This window comes from Oreochromis aureus, linkage group 9 (genome assembly GCF_013358895.1).
Source record: "Oreochromis aureus strain Israel breed Guangdong linkage group 9, ZZ_aureus, whole genome shotgun sequence".
NCBI classification, from domain to species: domain Eukaryota; kingdom Metazoa; phylum Chordata; class Actinopteri; order Cichliformes; family Cichlidae; genus Oreochromis; species Oreochromis aureus.
The window spans coordinates 2,624,739-2,644,948 of record NC_052950.1 but is presented as its reverse complement, the minus strand read 5'-3'; the positions used below and the strand labels follow the sequence as shown (position 1 = coordinate 2,644,948).

The 20,210-nt window shown below is 46.4% G+C and overlaps 1 protein-coding gene across 1 annotated transcript in view; it reads left to right on the top strand.

Moving 5' to 3' along the window:
• Window positions 1-20,210, top strand: part of plppr5b (phospholipid phosphatase related 5b) — a 140,716-nt gene that overhangs the window by 31,153 nt on the left and 89,353 nt on the right. Inside the window, exon 4 of the mRNA XM_039616916.1 lies at window positions 10,472-10,604. Within this exon, the coding sequence (XP_039472850.1) occupies window positions 10,472-10,604 (133 nt within the window). The remainder of the gene's footprint in view (window positions 1-10,471; window positions 10,605-20,210) is intronic.

Below are 20,210 nucleotides of genomic sequence, written 5' to 3'. Positions count from 1 at the left end.
GGAATATTTATTGATAGATTTTTTGTTTATGTTATTTTTTCTATGTTGGATGATGAAGCATGCCACACAACATGCCATTTACGGCCTATGGTAGTTTGCAACAGCCATTTCTTTAAAACGCATCCATCCATTCTGTTCTGCTTATCCCTGTCGGGGGGGGGCAGAGGCAGACCCCCTGGACAGGTCTCCAGTCTGTTGCAGGACTAACAGAGACGGACAGCCATTCGGACCCATTCGGACTCACAATCACACCTATGGGCACTGACACCTTGACTTCCTTTGCAGTCTCTCTGTAGCACAGACCTACATTTATGAGTGTTATGATGCTCTGTCTCTCTTCCACTGTTAATTGCCTTTTTCTCGCCACACTACTTTCTGCAGTACAATACTGTTCGACTGATGCTGACGAGGGTATGGTACCACAGTGTGTTCAACACTGCTTTATACAGACAGAGGTGGCTGGAAGTAATCCAGGAAAGTTGGAACAGCTGTAGGAATTAGCAGCACCAGCTTCCAAGGCCTGATCAGCCTCCATTGTTGCAGAACAGATTTAAGTTGTTAACCCATGTTGTGTTCCCTGAAAAAGGCCTTTCTGTATAATTCTGAAATGTACATTATTTTCACTTTGGGGTAACCTAACCCTTTCTTAACCTCTGGCAGTTAAACCAGTTAAGTCACCACTTACCTTTCTATCATTAAGCTATTCATTGGACTTGAACCACCTGTCAAAACCTTTGACAGGTGGTGTACCTGTCGGACTGAAAACACCTGAATTTTAAGATTTTGAGGTGTGGCCCAACACGGTTGTTTGCTATGTTGCAGGCACTTCCAGTTTCATAATGGGGAAAGGCTCTCTTTCTGTTTCTGCACTGGTCCCATGTGCTGCTGTTTGGGTTGAAAATGCAAACTCATCATAATTTAGATATTAAGATTCAATATTCAAACTTAAAGGTTGATTTTAATTTTCATTTCATTCATACAAGTTTCATGTTACTCTTCATGCTGTGCTCATCCCCACAGAAACATAAATGACTGAATAAGTAAGTGTGTAACCATGCTGTGGTGGGGTGTGTTTTAGTTTATTAAAAGGGTTCACAGACCTCTGTGCAGCCATAACAATCACCTTCATAATTTATCTTACAAAAGAGCCAAAAAGGTAAACACTGGTGCTCATGTTGGAGAGAAAACCAATGTGCCTAAACAGATGTGTCGTTGTTAGGAGACTTGGTTTGGTGGAAGCAACATCTGCTTTGGATACATTTGGAACTTTTTTCTTCAATACATGAATCCGAGCACACAACTTAGTTTGATGCCAATATTTAGACACCTTTTTTCACTCATTATGTATTTATACACCACTCTGCATTTAATAATAGTTAATATATATCTCTAGTCATCTTGGTCTGTGTGTTTTGTTTTCTGTTAAAAGGAAACTTTTTGAATGCATAACCTTACATATGAAAACACTCCCTGCCCCTGATCAGCACAGTCATCATCATTCTGAACCACACAGGCATTTCTAAATTCCTGCATGCTTTTATGCTTAAAATATGTCTCTCTGAGTCTTAATAGATGGTTCTGCAACCTTTTCTAGCAAGATGAGCATCAACAGCTCTTCTTTGTTCACCGTGGTGGCCAGTCATTGATGGGGCTGCTTGTTTTGGGCCACTGCTCATAGCCTCCTTTTAAATGACTGCTGTGTACCACTGCATACCACACAGGCGAGAGGCTTCAGTGTCTTAAAATGTCCTGGGAATCTCTCGGTGTCAGCATGCTCAAATCTTCTTCTGTTTACTAGCTAAGTCTCACTGTCCTGGTAAAATGGGTTGCCACTGCAAACCCAATTATTGGCTTGAGAATGGAGACGTATTGAGACGCTGGTTCAGTGTAAGTGGATTCTGTCTTACTGATGAACAGAGCTCAGTGCTGTGATATAGACTGGTGTGAAATTAAATAAGGAAGATTCAAAGAGAAGAGACTGAAAGAAGTGAGCAAGTTCAGCCCTGACAGAGGAGCTGCTGAGGTCACCCTGGCCTTGTCAGCCTGACTTAACCAATGGCGTATAGCTCTACAGTGAGGAGGATAAGGACAGAGAGAGGGCAGAGAGGTGGTTAAGGGACTAAACAAGTAGCACATTGTGACTGTGGAGCTGTCAGCTTGTGTTACAGCCAATGAGAAAGTGGGACAAAGTGCTGCTCAGGCTTTTTGGAAATCAGGGAGCCCCTGAGCCATTTCTTGCCATTTTCAATGATGATCACAGGCAATACACTGTGGTTGCTACAGGCTCTGGCTAACCCTAGCATACAAGACTTTTAATAATAACCCCTGAAGTGATAACTTATGGTAATAACATGTCCATGGTCAACAATCTGAAGACCAGGAGCCAAAATGTGTCTGTCAGAAAAAGATGTCCTCGATGCCTCGAGTGGAATACGGCACACTGAAATGGTATTATTTCCCACAGTTCTCCTGTCTCTTTCTTTGAACATCCAATATCATTAAAATGTGGTTTTGTTTATAAACTGGGGGTAAAAATAAAAGCTGTGAAACAACGTAGAGCAGGATATTTCTGTCTCTCTGACAAACAGACCAGCTCCCAGTTTTACAAGCTACTGAGCAGCAAGGTAGAGAGTAAATCATCTGATCCTTACCAGGTAAATGTAGTCAAATAAAACCAGAAGAACACATGAAATAATACACTGTGCCATTATTTATTTAACTAAATCTGAGGAATTCTGGCCCGCTGTTTTTCACAGATGCTTCAGTTTAGTGACGTTTGTGGTCATTCCTTTATGCACAGCTCTCTTGAGGTCCTACCGCAGCATTTCAAGGTCTGGACATTGAGTGGGCCTCACCTCTGACTCTGGAATAGTTTGGTATAGATAAGAGTTTGTGGTTGACTCAGTGAATGTGGAGTGCCCAGGTGACCAGCATCTCCACTCATGTCTCATCTGTTCAGAGAACTTTGTTCCAAAAGTCTTGTTTGTTCAGCTTCCCATGGGAACCTCCAAACATATTTCTTCAGTGTCTTTCTAACTGTACTGTCATGAACTTCAATATTTAATGTGCTAATTACAGCCCACAGGGTCTGAGATGGAGCTCTTGGGATTTCCCAGTTTCTCTTAGCATTACATTAGCTGAGCTCAGGTGAACTTCTGGGACTTGAACCGTCTTTAATACTTCTTACTGTAGATTATTCTAAGATAATACTGTAAACTATTTCATAACCTAGATAATTATGCATGGACTACAAAAATGATGTAGTGGAAATATGATGTTGTAGCACAGTGAGAAGCTTGTTTGTGTTCTTTGCTGGTATTTTAATGATGTTTGATTCCTTAGAAAGGGATTCTGTCTCTACTTAAAGTGTGCTTGTAGCCGTAAAGCAAAGTGATCCGCCCACGATACAGTAGTGTGGCCATGTATGCAGAATACATTTAACATTAAGCATGAAATCAGGAGATCGAAACTCTGTCACAGTCATGTAAGAACCGTGCTGTAGTCCTGACAGCACATATGTGTGTGGGGGATTTCTTTCAAAGTGAGAGGTGTAAGAACAGAGATGTGCTGAGCATGTGGAGCCTACTCCTCCATGTCTTTTGTTGTTCCTCATGATAAAATGGGTGAAACCATGGCAACAGCACAAGTTTCTCCCATGATAAAAACAGCAGAAGATTTGTCTTTTGTCCCTTTTTTACTTGTCACACTGCTTTACTGTGACATTTGCAGCCTAGCAATGGCACCTGATGATGTCTGAGATGGCAGTAGTTATTATTACTTATTTTAATTCTAAAAATGCAAAAATAAATGGACGGATGGAACGTCACCATATTTCCATGACCAGGAGAAGAGGGCTACCTTTGCCAGCAGAGACCTCAGGATGTAAGGGTGTGTTAAGAAAAGTACAACACATGTAAACCTCAGGCCTTTACGTAAGTAGACTGAAAGTCATTTTCTATGCTCACCAAACATCTCCCACACCCGACTTTTTGCTTCAGCAACCACCCGACCTGCTGCTACCTGTCAGCTGCCCACCTTGTCCCACAGGCTAACCAGCCTCCTTCTTCAACTTGATGACTCTCTTTGCCCCCAGTGTCCACTCTGGTTTGGGGATTACTGCCACCACAGGGACCAACCACCTTGTGGCCGCAGTTCCTTGTATCAGCCTCCCTCAAAATTCTGTAAGAAGTGGGAGCTGAAGATCTCCTGGGTCTATGCTAGGCATTCCCAGAACACCCTCACTATAAGTGTAGGTGTGCCAAGTCTGTCTAGCATCCTCCGCCCACCTAATCCAACTCAATGACCAGAATGGCTGCAGGTGTGATGTGTCAGATGCACACACACACACACACACACACACGTATATATACATCTATATCTATATATATCTATATCTATATATAGATATAGATATATATATATGTATATACATATATATCTATATCTACACTGTTAAAAAAACATCTTAAAAAACGGTAATGTTCCGGTAGCTGGGGCGCCAAAATACTAATCCTAACAGAAACAGAAATGACAGAAAATAACTTTCTCATAAAAATACGGTTATTTTCAGTAATGACAATACAGTTTGTTGCCCTAATTTTACATGGGATTCTGCTTTTTCCAAGTGCTTTTAAACATTAAATTAGGAACATTTTAACGTGATTAAACAATGAAATTACCTGTAAACAAGGTCAATGAATGTGGCAATATGAATCATAATACTTAAATGCACAGTTAACAGTTAGTTTAAATAATAATGGGTTGCATGCCCTGGGACAGACTGACAGAGGTGAGGCTGCCATATCGCACCATCGGTCCCTCTGGCCATCACCAGTAGGCGGTAGGTGAAGAGTCTTGACCAACGACCAATGACCGAGAGTGTCCGAGCCGGGACTCGAACCAGCAGCCTTCTGATCACAAGGCGAGCCACTCTTGAGCCACGATGGCCCTAAATAGCAATGATAATAATACTTATGTGATGTAACACAAGCTTATAGGAATCATGTTCTATACTTTTCCATAGTATTACATTTGAATTCAACAGTTCAATCTTTCAAATAACAGACAGATATTTGTGACATCATGATACATTTGTGAATATTTTAACAATCTAAATATGCATATGTACAGACAGATACATGTAAAAAACATGAAAATTATGTTTTATTACATTACAGTGATTTAACGTTAATTTACATTTGAAATGTGAAGTCACAGTCTATTTATGTAAATTTAATGATATTCTAGAAGAACAGAACAAAACTGTAAAATGCACAGTAAAATACTTTTATATTAGGATTTTTTGGAACAGTGTGTGTTAGTTTTAGTTTATCCCAGTTTAGGTTTTAGTTTAGTTTTTCCCCAGCTTGCCTTGTTTCCCACCATCTTTAATACAGTGGCTGAAATGAATCTTGCTTTTCTTTCTATTCACTTTTTATGTATTTATGTATCCAAGAGACCGCATAAGTAACGTTTAATTTTAGGATCACAGACTATATTTGACTATTTAGCATTTGTACATGTATATTTCCATCATCTCTTTCCTTATTGTGTCTTTCTTCATCTGCCTTCTCCTCCACGACTCTTTCTCCTCTCTCATTTCCACCTCCTCGTCTTCCTCCTCACCTAAAGCTTCATCTTCTGAACCGAAGTCAGGAGATGAGGCTCTAAAAATAGTATCATTACTACAATGCACTGGCTTCTAGAAGACATCTTGAGGTTTTAATTACTAACTATACTGGTGTGGTTAAAGGTTTCCATACACTCACAATGGGCACGAATGTCATGGTAATTTGGGGCTTTTAATGATTTCTTTGAGCTCTTCTTTTTCCAGGTAAACACTTTTTATTGTAAGTTATAAAATCAGGATTGATTGGTCAAAAACTTGGGGGAGAACTTCCGGTTTAGCAGAGTCAGCATTAAAGTTTTGTACCTTCCGGTGCCACCAATAGTCCAGGCAGATCATCCCCCTCAAATTCCTCAGAGAGGGGAATTCTCCCTGCTGTTAGTGTCTGAGTGTAACGGTCTATTCTACAATACATATATGTGTGCAATAAAGGATAAAACTGTGACTTTTAGCCAGCATAGTCTGATCCTCATCATCGTCAGATCGGCTCATGTGGCTCTGTTTGAAAAACAGGCTTTAAAGTTGTCAGTGCAGCATATACGTGTTACTGAGCACAGTGCAGGCCCTGCATGCTGTTACTGATGTTACGACTATCACGGTGTGCAGTATATTTCATGTCACACCCCTATCCCAGTACATCCCTACCAGTGTCACCATGGAAATACAGCTCCTCATATTAATGATGAGGAGCTGACGTGGTCATCAGTTCCACTCCACCTGGTGCCAGTCGCGCTGGCATTGAGTTTTATTGGGTTATATTTAATCAGTCGTCTAATGTAAGAGATTTATTGTGTGGAGTGTTTCAGTGGCTCCAGAGTGCAGTGCTTTACACTCACCTAATAAGTGAAAGCGGCCTGGTTTGATCCCTGGTTTGATCCCAGGAGGAGACAAATATACTGCTTAGTTAACTGTCCCAACAGACTGGCAGATAAACTATTTGCAGGGAAAAACTTGTGAGAGAAAGTGGTGTTCTGAATTTTGGTTTTTAGCTGCTCTTTGGTTTATCCATGTTTAGGCTTTCAGGTTTTCTTCGATTCAGTTTCATCACCTTTTGCAGTCTAGTTTCTTTTTGTAATAATTCTTTATAGTTTATTCCATGATTTCCAGGTTATCCTTTTTCCCTCGTATTCCCTGTTCTTTAGTCTTCATCACTTTTTCCTTCTGCGTCTTCCTTCTGCGTCTTCCTTCTGTCAGGTTTCCTTTTGTGCTCCTGTTCCCTGTTTAGATGTTGTTACTTATTTTGTATTTTACTTGCGTATTTTTTATCTGAATCTCTCTAAAAAAAACATTTCCTATGTGGAATTGCACTGAAGGGAGAGGCCAGTTAAGGACCTGGTGAACTGTTTAATTGAAGAAGGACAGGATTTTTCTCTTGTCACAGATTTTTCACTTCCAGAACTGAAAACAGAAACAAACTTGTCTGCCTGCAGGGAGCCAGTGCTTCTTGGGCTGTGGGACAGAAATATTACATGTTCAGAGATAATGTGATGAAGTGAAGATGTGTGAAGCCCACAGAACAGACATGATGCAGCTGCTGTAAGAAGGATTTGACCTCAGAGTGTTGCAGCAAATGTTGTGCATGTGACGGTCAGTAGACATTATAGACATCCTTTATTGCTTTTGGACTTTGGCATTTTGAAACATCAACATTAGCCTGTTAGCTTTTGGTAGCTAGAAGTAGCCCTGTTTGGACCAAAGGGGAAAGTGCTCAATTTTTTAGCTAGCAACAGCAGGCTAGATGATGAGATCCATTACCCACAACAGGTTGGGTAATGAGGTTCATCCCTGACCTGTGCAGATAAACACACAGCCACATATTCCTGTTATCAGTGCTAATAGACTATAAAAACAATTAGAATTTCTTAATTATTTGTTAATTATACATATTTACACTTACAATGTTTCAAAAGCAAAACCATTTTTCCAGTTCAGTATGCTTTTTTTTCACAAACGCATTTAATCAAGCATTTCGTCTACTGATGGGAAGGTTGGTGGTTTGATCCCTGGCTCCGCCAGTCTGCATGCCAGATATCCTTGGCCAGGATACTAACCCCCAAGTTGCTCTCTGATGCATCCATCGGAGTGTGAATGTTAGTCAGTAAACCCTTAAAATCATAGAGTTGAGTGCTTGTGTGAGTGGGTGAGTGTGGCATGTTGTATAAAGCGCCATCCTGATGTCTTCTGCCAGTTGTCCCGGCCGTGGCACAGACACACTCAAAATTTCTTCAGAAATTTTCGCTTTCTTGTTTGTTTGTTTTTATTCTTCTTCTGCCTGAAATTTTAAAAGAAAACTTCTTGCAGCTTTGAGATAACCCACACATTTATATTGTTGCATGTGGCTTGATCTAAAAACCCTTTTTCCCATTCATTTGAATGGGAAAAGTGTCAGAGAAAGGGCACTAACCCAGGCCAGTTTGAAGCCCTGCCATCTCGGCCATCCTTTATCGCAGGAACATCATTCAAACTTTATTCGGGTCAACAGACTTTGGACTTTTATGCATTAAATCTGTGTTTTGATGTCTTTATTGGTGTTTCCACAAGAGCAGTTTAAATTTTATGAAGAATTTGATTTTCCTGGGACTGTTCCTCCCTGTTTCCTGTTTCCTTCCTGTCCTCCCATCCTGTTCCTTCCTAGTTTCCTCTTGGGAAGGATTTGTTTCAATGCTTAAATCCTGTTTGCAAGGTTATTTGTGTGTCTGACGCTAAGTCATAGATGTCAGAGAAGTGTGTGTGGGGCTTCATTTTTCAGAAGTGGAGGTTACAGCCTGATATGTTTCCCGACCTTTTCACATTAGAAAAATCACACGGCACACCAAAAACAAAAATGTCACAGAAAGCGTATTGATCATTTATCCCTGTGCATCGGGTATTGGCACGGTTTGTCCCCAGTATACCTTTTGTGCTTTCTTCTGACCAGTGCTCATGCTAGGTCCTCATCTGGGTCGGAGTTTTCTCCAGGACCAGGTCACACTGACTACTTTCTCCTTTCACATATGTATCTATTGCTATTACGGGCTGCATCATCGCACTCACAGCATGACGGTTATGTAATTTCTTCTTCTGTTTTACTGGCAGGTGGCAACTCATTTAATTAGAGCAGGTAGTTGCACTGCCCTCTAGTGGAAGAGAATGTAATTGTTCTGCCCAATACCCACGCCGATCACTTAGGCTACGTTCACACTGCAGGTCTTAATGCTTCCGATTTTTTGATCAATTCCGATTTTTTGGTCTGCTTGTTCACACTACAAATAAAATGCGACAGCAAACGCGCTCTAGTGTGAACGCTCAAAGCGGCCCGCATGCGCAAAAGAAGACGTCACACACAACGCGCTCTGTTTAGATCCAGAGCAAACAGTATTGTTTGACTGATGGCCTTAATATAAATAATTGTTTCGGATTTTACGTGTCCCAATTTTGCTTTAAGTTGTAAAGTCATTTTGTTATTTACATATGGCCTAATAATGATCCTTATTGCTGTTTTAGAGGAGCGGTGCTTCAAAGGATAATCTGCAGATTATACAGTACAAATAAAATGTTCACGTTTCTCCAACGTTGTCTTCCCAACAGTTTCACTAACATCTACACTGGATGACCAGGAAGCGTTCACGATGTCTTCTCGGGCGCTGATAATTGGCATCTGTCTTGTGTCAGTGACGTAAAAGACGGATTTAATGCAACATGACCGTTCAAACAGCAGTCGCTTTCTAAAACATCAGATATGTATCGGATTCAGTACCACATACGAAAGTGACCCAGAACGGATTTGAAAATATCGGATTTGTGCCGTTCACACTGTCATACCATGATCGGATACGGGTCGCATAGGGTCAAAAAAGTCGGATTTGATGCGCTTTGGCCTGCAGTGTGAACGTAGCCTTAGAGCACTAATCAGGTGGAACCAGATAATCTTCCACGGCACACCTGATCATTTCTCACGGCACACCTATGTGCCGCGGTGCAGTGGTTGGGAAACACTGCCCTAGCTGAAGAGGAGTGACTGCGTGAACCCCCGTACCCTTTGGTGTTGGTCACCTTAGGTTTCTATCACTTTTTACTGGCTCCCTGAGCCACAGTGTCTAAAAGCTATTATGTTCTCTAAAAAGCAAGTGGCATGATCTTTCATATTTTTCTCCTCATGAAGAGAAATCCCACATCCAGACCCAACCTAAACACGAGTGTGTCTGCTAACAGGAACTGCGTGTTTAATAAAGTGTGATATCCCTCAGTGCCACACACATGTCAGTGATTCAGACTGTTACACTGTTACACTGTTCTTTCATTCCACAAACACACACCGGCTTCTTTGGATCAGTTACACATTCACCATTCTGCTGCTCACTGGCATCAGTGTCTGAAAATAATCTAAATGCAGTTTGTTCATCTTTAATGTAACGTTGCATTGAAGCTGCCTGACGTAAACAGCTGTTTAGAAAAATTTCTTGTTTTGAAAAGTTTCCATCCATCTCTGATTTAGACGTTTGCTCCAGCTTTTCAGACCTCACCCTGGGGACTGGAAGACTTCTATAGTGTAAGGATCAGTGGCCTACCATGTTTGTCTGTAGCAGCTTTCTTTGGCTAATAGTCAGCTTTAGAGAGCATAAGAGTTGTGTAGAAAGTGAGCTAGGTCCTGTTTTCAAAAACATACATATTTGCGCATAGACAGGCTTGAGTCCTTTTGTGTATTCAGCAGCTGTGTCAGTAGTGATGGAGCCCACTAAGAGCACTGGGACGAATGACTGACAAAATGACACCACCCACACTAGCAGCACCCACTCACAGATAAAGTGCTGCGCCTTTCAGTAATCTGTTGTCTTTGTTTGTGTATGTGGCCCCTGTTTCTCCTAGATCACAGTGACAGAGACTGTGCTCTTTCTGGTCCAGTACACGTCCAAAGAGTTTGACCGTTTAGAGAAGACGGTGGCCACCGGAGACTGCTGTTACCTCAACCCGCTGGTGCGCAGGACATTCCGCTTCCTCGGTAAGTTTTAGGTGTGTGTATGCTTGTTTCTGTTACTTCACCTGTCAAAGCTGAATGTTTTTCTAAAAGTCTGTGAGAAAACTGGCCACATGTGACATTCACATAATAAACTAGTTTGTTGAGTTTGTTGATCAGGTCCTTTGATCAACAAACTCACTTTTTCTCACTGAATTGAAAAACTAAGATGGACTACAGGAACAGCACTAATGTTTTGGATGCTAGAAACAACTTTTCTTTCATTCAACCTGAACTAATCGTCTCAGTAACAGCTCCACCTGTTTGCTCTTTGCATTGTGTAACTGTGCCAGCGTCATCATTGCTGCTGCTGTTGGGTTATCAGTGCTTCTGATTAAAACTGGGGGCTGTGTGTTGTCAGACTTTTTATTCACGTGCTCCTGAATACGTTTGTATTGCAGGTCTGTTTTTAGTCGCAAATGTGGGTGAAAAGCTTGCGTTTGCGTTTCCACAGTGACAGTGGCGCTCTACAGAGCTGTGCCTTAAACGAAGCATCGAAGCAAAGAATTTCTGTCCAGAATTCTTTGTAATCGAATTACCCAAAATACTTGATGCAGCCCTATAAAGAATTAAGCTTATTTTTATTTAATAAAAACACAATTATCAGAGGAACAACACAAGAAGTGGAATATTTTGATATACAAGAAAGTCACCTGTTCAGTGTTTTGTTCCTACTTGTGATGAATATTAAAAATTTAGCACAATAGTGTGTGTGTGTTTTTTGTGGTTATATAGAGAGTGACAGACCACGTGACTTTCGCGCACTGCATTGTGGGTACGAGTGGCAACAAAATCAAAACACTGCATCAGGCGCTAGCATTTCCAGCACTGGTAATCATTAATTCTGCGGTTTTAATCCCTACTTGCATTTTATTTGCCCCAAAAACAGTTATGTACAAAACGAGGGAGAACACAGCAGGTCCATACAAAGACAGACGTGACGAAAAGGCAAAAAAAAAAGGACGAGGAAAAAATCAAAGGAGTGAAAGCGTCAGACCCATACAAGCATACAGAGTGGAGTAAGGACGTTAGCGTGCTGCCCAACTTTCATCACGCACATATTTATTATTATATGGTCCTAAGTGTGAGTGCAGACACTCACAAGATGTTTATTAACTTCAGATCCCTGCAACAAGCCCAGGTCCAGTTTACTTTGGTGATTTGGACTATTCCATTTCACAGCTGTTGTTACATTCTTTTCCTTTATCTCCTGTACAGGCAAACACATCTATTTGTCGTTTCAGGTTGTAGTATTACACAACATTTTCAGATCTAATAGAAATAAAATGAGTGTTTCGTAATTCATTCAATTTTTTGTCTTTATTTATAACTGGCATTATTGTTTCATTCTATTATAGAATCTTACAAGAAAGAGGCAAAATTGTAAAAATCCATCATGCTTTATTAGCTGCTTCAGTGAAAAACAAATCAACAATGCAACAAAAAAAAAAAAACAACATTGGAAAACAGTTATTCATCACTTGATTGCTTCAATACAACCCTTGGGCACATATAGGCGGGACGTTTCGTGGCTGTTTTGATGTCGCTCTCTCTCTTAACCGATCAAATCTGGCTGTGGTAGCAGCTTTAAACTCGGTATGACCCAGGTTGATAGAGGCGCCCAGTCTGGATCACATTCCAGCATTTTGTAGGCTGGTTTTCCTACAAAACACAACAAACATTAGCCCGCAAAGCCACAGTGAACAAAGCAGCATAGCGCAACAAATTCAATTCAAATCAATATAAGACTTATTTGTAACCTACATCATCAATTATGTTGTGATAAATTACGTAATAACTACAACAGAAGACGTACCTTTGTGGAAATGCTTGGAGCAGACTAACCTGTGAGCTGGAGTGTTCTGGGACGTTATATTTGGTCTTCGAATGGCTGCAATCCAGGCCATCCGTCGGCTCTTTGTTACTTCGGAAACATGGCTTGAACAATTTCTCTTCCACGACGTAATCCGATAAAAAACAATCTCTTTACCCGTCGGCTTCCCGTGGCTGTCATGCGACCGGCTATTGCAGTTAATAATACAACAGCTTCTTGCCATTCTTTGTGTTTCTTTTTATCGCTGTGTGACTGTTTTCATGTGAAAGCCTGCATGCGCTAGTACCGCTTGCCACGCGTTCCCAGAATCCTTTGCGGTTTTACCCCGGAATAACGTCACATTTTCAATCTCTATAGCTGTGGTGTGAATAAGGCACGGCGTGTCCACGAGTCATAGTTTTGAGCCATCTTTATTGACATGCATCACACCACAATACCCAACAACCCCTGCTTCCCCGTATTTTTTAACATGGCGGGCGTGATCGCGGATGCACCACCGACCACGCCTCACCACAAAAGCATTGAATGAAGGTGAAGATTTTTCTTAAACTATGGTGTCTGTGAGACCCCCCCCATGAAGAGTGCAATGATGGGTATCCATGCTTCCATTCTTGAGTAATTATAATCACATGTGACTTGAGGTCCCATATCACCACAATTACTGACATGTGACTAAAAGTAAATTGATCCTGTGGCCAGGCATTACTGATTAGCTTGCAGCTTAGCTGCATGGAGGTCGATGAGCCAGTGTCCTGCTTCTCCTCGTGCTGGTCTTGTAGTTGTTTTCTCTCCACTTGCTCAGTTGTATGCAAGTGAAGAGAGAGACCACATGAAAGGACACTGGTTTCATCTGGTTTAAGTTTTGGGACCTGGAGGGAACAGAGAGGGAACACACACATGTAAAGGAAGCTCTTAAAACATGTGGTTATCCCAACTGGGCTTTCATCAGGTCAGCAAAGATGCACAGAAAAGAAGGTCAGACACCAGCGAGGGAGGATAAGAAAGACAGACACAACAACATTGTCATCCCCTATGTAGCCGGTGTATCAGAGAAACTCAGGAGAGTTTTCTCCAAACACGACATCCCAGTGCATTTCAGACCCAGCAACACACTCACACACAAACTGGTTCATCCCAAAAACAAAACTCCTAAATAGGGGGTCCATGACCCTTTTGGGTCACCATTTGACCTTAGAACTGAAGAACCTTTTCGGATGAAACTTCTTCAAGGAAATTTAAAGAAGTCCAGACGCTTTCCTTCTGAGCTCCTTAGATTATGATGTTCAGTTAAAGCATACTATCGCTAAATCGTTATGAAATAGCGTTTGGTGTTGTAGCTGAACTGTTTTAATGTGTTTAGAAGCTCATTGGACTTGTGACTACTAACTGAACTAAAGTGCACGTGTTTATTCTGTTTATTGCTCAGTTTTGAGTGAAGCGGCCATAAGTTTTAGGCCTCACAGCTCCCGAACCTTGAAACAAGCCTGCAACGAATACTATGATTCAGGTTTAATGTGTGTAGAGACACATTAAACATTGGGCCCACACACACACAGTAAATGTGTGTGTGTGGGCCCAATGGTACAAATTTGGTTTAAGCTAATGATAACTGTTTTAGCTGTACCTGGAGGTATCTCAAAGGTGGAAACCATTCCATTTTAAAGGTATAAGGTTTTATGACTAAAATAAGAGTTGGAATTTAGGAGACCTGGTGTTTTATTTTGAAAATGTCATGATCCTGGGTCCGTTTGACCCAGCGTTTTGTGTTTTTCTATTTAGTGTGATTTTTGTTCTGTTCTTCTTCTGTTTAGTGTTTTCTCTGTTCAGCCAATGTGTGTCCTTGTATGTGTAGTTCCTGTTTTATTGTACAAGTCTGTGTCTTATGTCAGTGTGTCCTGTTTACGTTCCCCCACCTCGTCAGCTGTTATGTCTCCCAGGTGTGTTCCCTCCTGTTTCCCATCCCCCTGATTACTGGTGTGTATTTATTGTGTGTGTTCACTCGTCCTCGTTGCTGGTTCGTCTGTGTTGTTTCCCCTCGATCTCCCTGCGTCTCTCCATATGTGATTTCCCCGGACCTCCCTGCATCTTCGTTTCTGGTTTGCTTTGTTAGTTTTCCCAGTTTAGGTTTACCTGTTAGTGTCACCCGCCATTTCTGTTTATTGGTGTCGCTGTTAATAAATTCTCACTTGCACTTGAGCTGCCGCTGCCTGGTCCTAATTAATTCCCACACGGCTTGCACCCGCAAACCGTGACAGCACGAACCAGCCAACATGGACCCAGCAGCTTGCGACCCTTCGGAGGAGCCAAGGGATGACATCATTTTCTCTGTTGAGAACCTTCTCAGCCTGTGGTTGGAACATCCCCCGGAGGAGCTTCGTCGCGCTTTGGAAACACGCCTACAGCGGCTCTTCTCTGGTCTTCCGTGGCTGTTTGGCTCGCTCTCTCCGACCATTCAGGCCTTCCTTCAGCGCACACCTCACCTGCTCTCTGCCACTCCTGCCTCGCTGCCCGACTCGCCGGATGTGATCTTGCCTGGGCCGTCGGAGCCGTCGGCGGGGAGGAAATGTCGATCGCGCCGCCGGCACGCCACCCCACAGCCGGACATCCGGAGTTTTAATTCGCCGGTTGTGGTGAGTGAGGGCTCTTTTTCGGACTGTGTGCCTGTTCATTCTGGGGCTGTCTTCTGTGCGGCAGATGATTATGAGAACAGCTCATCGCCTGCTCAGCAGCCGCTCTCAGCAGCCGCTCTCAGCTCAGTTTCCTGGTGTCACTCCACCGCTGCTTTCAGAAGCCAGGCCCTGCAGGAGGAGCAAGCAGCGGCGAAAGAAGGATTATGTGGTGGAAGACACTGGGCTTACTCTGCTGCAATCCTTTGCTTTCTTCTTGGGACTTCCACGTTCAGAGCTACACAAACTCCCCACCTCCTCGTCCCAGCCTCGCTCCGCCACTCCTCCCCAGCCTCCAGTAGCTGCCCAGCCTCCAGTAGCTCAGTTAGCTGCCCCGCAGCAGTCTCCAGTGCTCCCCGCTTCACCCTCAGTGCAGTCTCCAGTGCTCCCCGTTTCACCCTCAGTGCAGTCTCCAGTGCTCCCAGCCTCACCCTCAGTGCAGTCTCCAGTGCTCCCAGCCTCACCCTCAGTGCAGTCTCCAGTGCTCCCAGCCTCACCCTCAGTGCAGTCTCCAGTGCTCCCAGCTTCACCCTCAGTGCAGGCCCCTGTGCCGCCTGTAGTCCAGGCCCCTGTGCCGCCTGTAGTCCCTGCCCCTGTGCCGCCTGTAGTCCAGGCCCCTGTGCCGGCAGTAGTCCAGGCCCCTGTGCCGCCAGTAGTCCAGGCCCCTGTGCCGCCAGTAGTCCAGGCCCCAGTGCCTCCAGTAGTCCAGGCCCCAGTGCCTCCAGTAGTCCAGGCCCCAGTGCCTCCAGTAGTCCAGGCCCCTGTGCCGCCAGTAGTCCAGGCCCCAGTGCCTCCAGTAGTCCAGGCCCCAGTGCCTCCAGTAGTCCAGGCCCCAGTGCCTCCAGTAGTCCAGGCCCCAGTGCCTCCAGTGTCGCTTTCAGTTCAGTCTCCAGTGCCGCCTGTAGGTCAGGCCCCTGTGCCTCCAGGGTCACGGTTACTTGCAGTTCAGGTTCCAGTATTACCAGATTCACCCGTTCACTCCATGCAGGGAGAAGGCTTTATGTCTACGCAGTGTACTTTTCAGGGTTTAGCCGCCGTTGGCACAGTTAGCCACTCCAGGGCTTCCCCAGAGGCTGGGTCTCGGTCCCCAGCCGATTCTGGACCCCTGAGGATTGAGCAGCCCCCTGGGAACCACTTCATGTCAGCGTGGCCTGGGCAGAGCCAGTGCTCAGCGCATCGTCAGTCGCCACCGTGTCAGCTAGTAGCCTCCATGACTGCTGGCTTAGTTATGGCTTCTGCTGGAGGGTCCGTGGGACCGCTCCGGCGTTCGTCTCGTGTCTCCGCTGGAGGGTCCGTGGGACCGCTCCGGCCTTCGTCTCGTGTCTCCGCTGGAGGGTCCGAGGACCGCTCCGCCTTCGTCTCGTGTCTCCGCTGGAGGTCCGAGGGACCGCTCCGGCCTTCGTCTCGTGTCTCCGCTGGAGGGTCCGAGGGACCGCTCCGGCCTTCGTCTCCTGTCTCCGCTGGAGGGTCCGAGGGACCGCTCCGGCCTTCGTCTCCTGTCTCCGCTGGAGGGTCCAAGGGATCCGTCCAGCCTGTTGCAGCCCCTCCGTCTCCGGCTTCCACGCCGCCGCCAGCTGCAGCCCCTCCGTCTCCGGCTTCCACGCCGTCGCCAGCTGCAGCCTCACCGTCCACGTCGTCGCCTGCAGTGTGTCCGTCCCCGGCTTCTACGCCGCCGCCTGCAGCGCGTCCGTCTCCGGCTTCCACGCCAGCTGCAGCCTCTTCATTCTCGCCAGCTGCAGCGCCTCCATCTCCAGCTTCCACGCCAGCTGCAGCCTCTTCATTCTCGCCAGCTGCAGCGCCTCCATCTCCAGCTTCCACGCCGTCGCCTGCAGCCTCTTGGTCCACGCCTGCAGCAGCCTCCGGGTCTTCACCCTCGCCTGCAGCCGCCTCCGGGTCTTCACCCTCGCCTGCAGCCGCCTCCGGGTCTTCACCCTCGCCTGCAGCCGTCTCCGGGTCTTCACCCTCCCCTGCAGCCGTCTCCGGGTCTTCACCCTCGCCTGCTGCCACCCCGTCTGGTCCAGCCTCCGAGTCTTCAGCCCCGTCTGGTCCAGCCTCCGTGTCTTCAGCCCCGTCTGGTCCAGCCTCCGTGTCTTCACCTTCAGCTAACCGGCCACTTTCCAGGCCACTGGCCAGGCGCCATCACCGTCGTGGGCGGCCCCGGATTGCCCGCCGTCTGAGTCGCCACCGTTGCCTTCCGCACGGTCGGCCTCCGGACCAGCTCCATCACCTCGTTCGCCAACGACGACGCCATTGCCGCCCTCACGGTCGGCCCCCTGAACTGCTTCCACGTGGCCGCCGCTGCCTTCCGCACGGCCGGCCCCCTGAACTGTTTGGGCCCCGGTGCTGTCGGCCCCCTGACCGGCCCCCTGAACTGCTTCCACGTGGCTGCCGCTGCCTTCCGCACGGCCGGCCCCCTGAACTGTCTGGGCTCCGGTGCTGTCGGCCCCCTGGCCGGCCCCCTGAACTGTGTCCACGTTGCCGTCCTCACGGCCAGCCCCCTGAGGTGTTCTGTTTTCCTTTGCTCTGGTGTGTTTCTCTTCTTAGGTTTTGGACTCGTGTTTTGTTTTTGGTTTTTTTGACTTTCTCATGCATAAGCAGCCGCCAAGGAGTGAGCCGGTGTGTACCTGGGCGCCCACCCCCGGACACAGAGAACCACCAACGCACCGATGTCTGAGGGCGTCCACCACCGGCAGGGGAAGTGGTGGGGGGAGATAGGCCTCCAAACCTTGGAGGGCCTGAGATGTCCCCAGAGAGGTGGCGTCTGATACCCAACCTGACATATAGACACAGACAAACAGGCACACACAGATACAAACATCCATTCCCACCCTCATGCTCTCATAGGCAATTATTCCACACTCAACCAACGCGGAGACAGACATAAAGAGACGCTGTACACACAATCACTCTCCCCAAGCGTACTCTAAGAACCGGGTCTGGGTGCCCTTGCCCCTGGAGGGGGAAACTGCACCCAGACCCAGGTGGTGTTACCCTTTTCCCTGCGGTGGGAGAAGCAGACCGCCCGACTCCGCAGCAGCAGGGAGGCCCCACATTCCAGACCCCAGTCGGACGGCCAACTCCTCCTCCTAGCCCCCCGCTCCAGCAGGCCGCAGAGAACGGGGTGTGTGAAGACTCCAAACCTCCCTCCACCCGCTCATATGTAGTGTTGATGTATGTGTGTTCTAAGGTGCATTTAAAACCCAGGAGGGCATGGAGCTACCTGCCAGAGCAGCAGGTAAGCGCATAGCCCCTCCTGCTAGCCCTCAATGTCTACGTGTATTTTAAATTGAGAGGTGGGCAACGACGCCAGGGGTGAGGTGTACACCCTGATGGTAATTTGGATTCTGTGTGGCGTGCCCACCCCCAAGATCCTATATGTATGTGTAATGAGAGTGTGAGTAATGTGAATGTCTAAGTTGTGGGATAAAATTGAGGCAGAGGCAGCCAGAAGGGGACAGAGGGGGGATGCCTCCCTGCACCCTGGTGACACACCCCTACCCCAAGGCCCTGCATGTGTGGGTGACTGTGGTGGAGCGAGAAGAGGGAGGCAGCTGGAGATGGGAGGGAAGGAAGGAGGGCAGTGACCCTCCCTGGGGCCAGCTCCCCCGCTGACCCCAGTAGGCACCCCCATACTCTGCAACCCGCCAGGGAAAAGGGGGCCCAGGCCCATCCGGACCGGGGCCCAGTGCAGCAGCGCTGCCCGGCCCCACAGAGCCCGGGACAGTCCACCCGACCCCACCACAGAGAAAACTACACCCACCCCATCATCCACTCATCTTCCAGACTACACAAGACAATAGACGCCCAGGCTGAGATCTTCCTCCACCTCTCCTGTAACTCCCCCTCCTGCAGAGAGAGTTCCCGAAGAGAGGAAAGCTCCTGCAAGATGTGACAACCTCCTCCACCAGTTGAAGAGCCCCCCAGGTGGCTCGATGCACCGGCAGCACCCTGCGCCAGGACCGGGCCCCCATACACCCACCCGCCCACAACCCCGGCAACACACCAACCAGGACCCAGGCCCCTGAGGCCCGGCCAGGGCCCCAGCCCAGAGACGGAATGCCCCCAGAACCTCACGCCCATCCCGGACCCACCCAGGGGCAGCCAGGCTACCAGGTCAGTAACCCACGTCCGTCAGCACAGACCCTCCCCTAGCCCTGCTGCACGCAGTTTTCTTGTGTTGGGCTGTCTGGGGCCAGCCCTTGCCGAGGGGGTACTGTCATGATCCTGGGTCCGTTTGACCCAGCGTTTTGTGTTTTTCTATTTAGTGTGATTTTTGTTCTGTTCTTCTTCTGTTTAGTGTTTTCTCTGTTCGGCCCGTGTGTGTCCTTGTATGTGTAGTTCCTGTTTTATTGTGACGGTCTGTGTTTTATGTCAGTGTGTCCTGTTTACGTTCCCCCACCTCGTCAGCTGTTATGTCTCCCAGGTGTGTTCCCTCCTGTTTCCCATCCCCCTGATTACTGGTGTGTATTTATTGTGTGTGTTCACTCGTCCTCGTTGCTGGTTCGTCTGTGTTGTTTCCCCTCGATCTCCCTGCGTCTCTCCATGTGTGATTTCCCCGGACCTCCCTGCATCTTCGTTTCTGGTTTGCTTTGTTAGTTTTCCCAGTTTAGGTTTACCTGTTAGTGTCACCCGCCATTTCTGTTTATTGGTATCGCTGTTAATAAATTCTCACCTGCACTTGAGCTGCCGCTGCCTGGTCCTAATTAATTCCCACACGGCTTGCACCCGCAAACCGTGACAGAAAATCTTTATTTATATACTGTGTAGTAATTGTTACAGTGGTTTATTTTGTTTTATTTTGATTCAATTCATTTCATTTCATAAGAGCAACTGTTAGCAGTTTATTTTATTTTCTTCTTTTCCAAATAAATATCTGATGAGGAACAAGTTTTGTGTAAGTTACAGTTGTGGTGGACCTTAATAATCTAATTAGAGGGTATTGTTATACATATAGTAGTAGTAAAATGAACCCAGGCCCAGTCTCATTGTACTATACACTCTAGCTTTTACCATAGCTACATGGGACCTGGGTTACATGTGCATCAGTGAATCGATGTCTTGTTCAGTCTTGTTGTTGTTGCATAAAGCTTG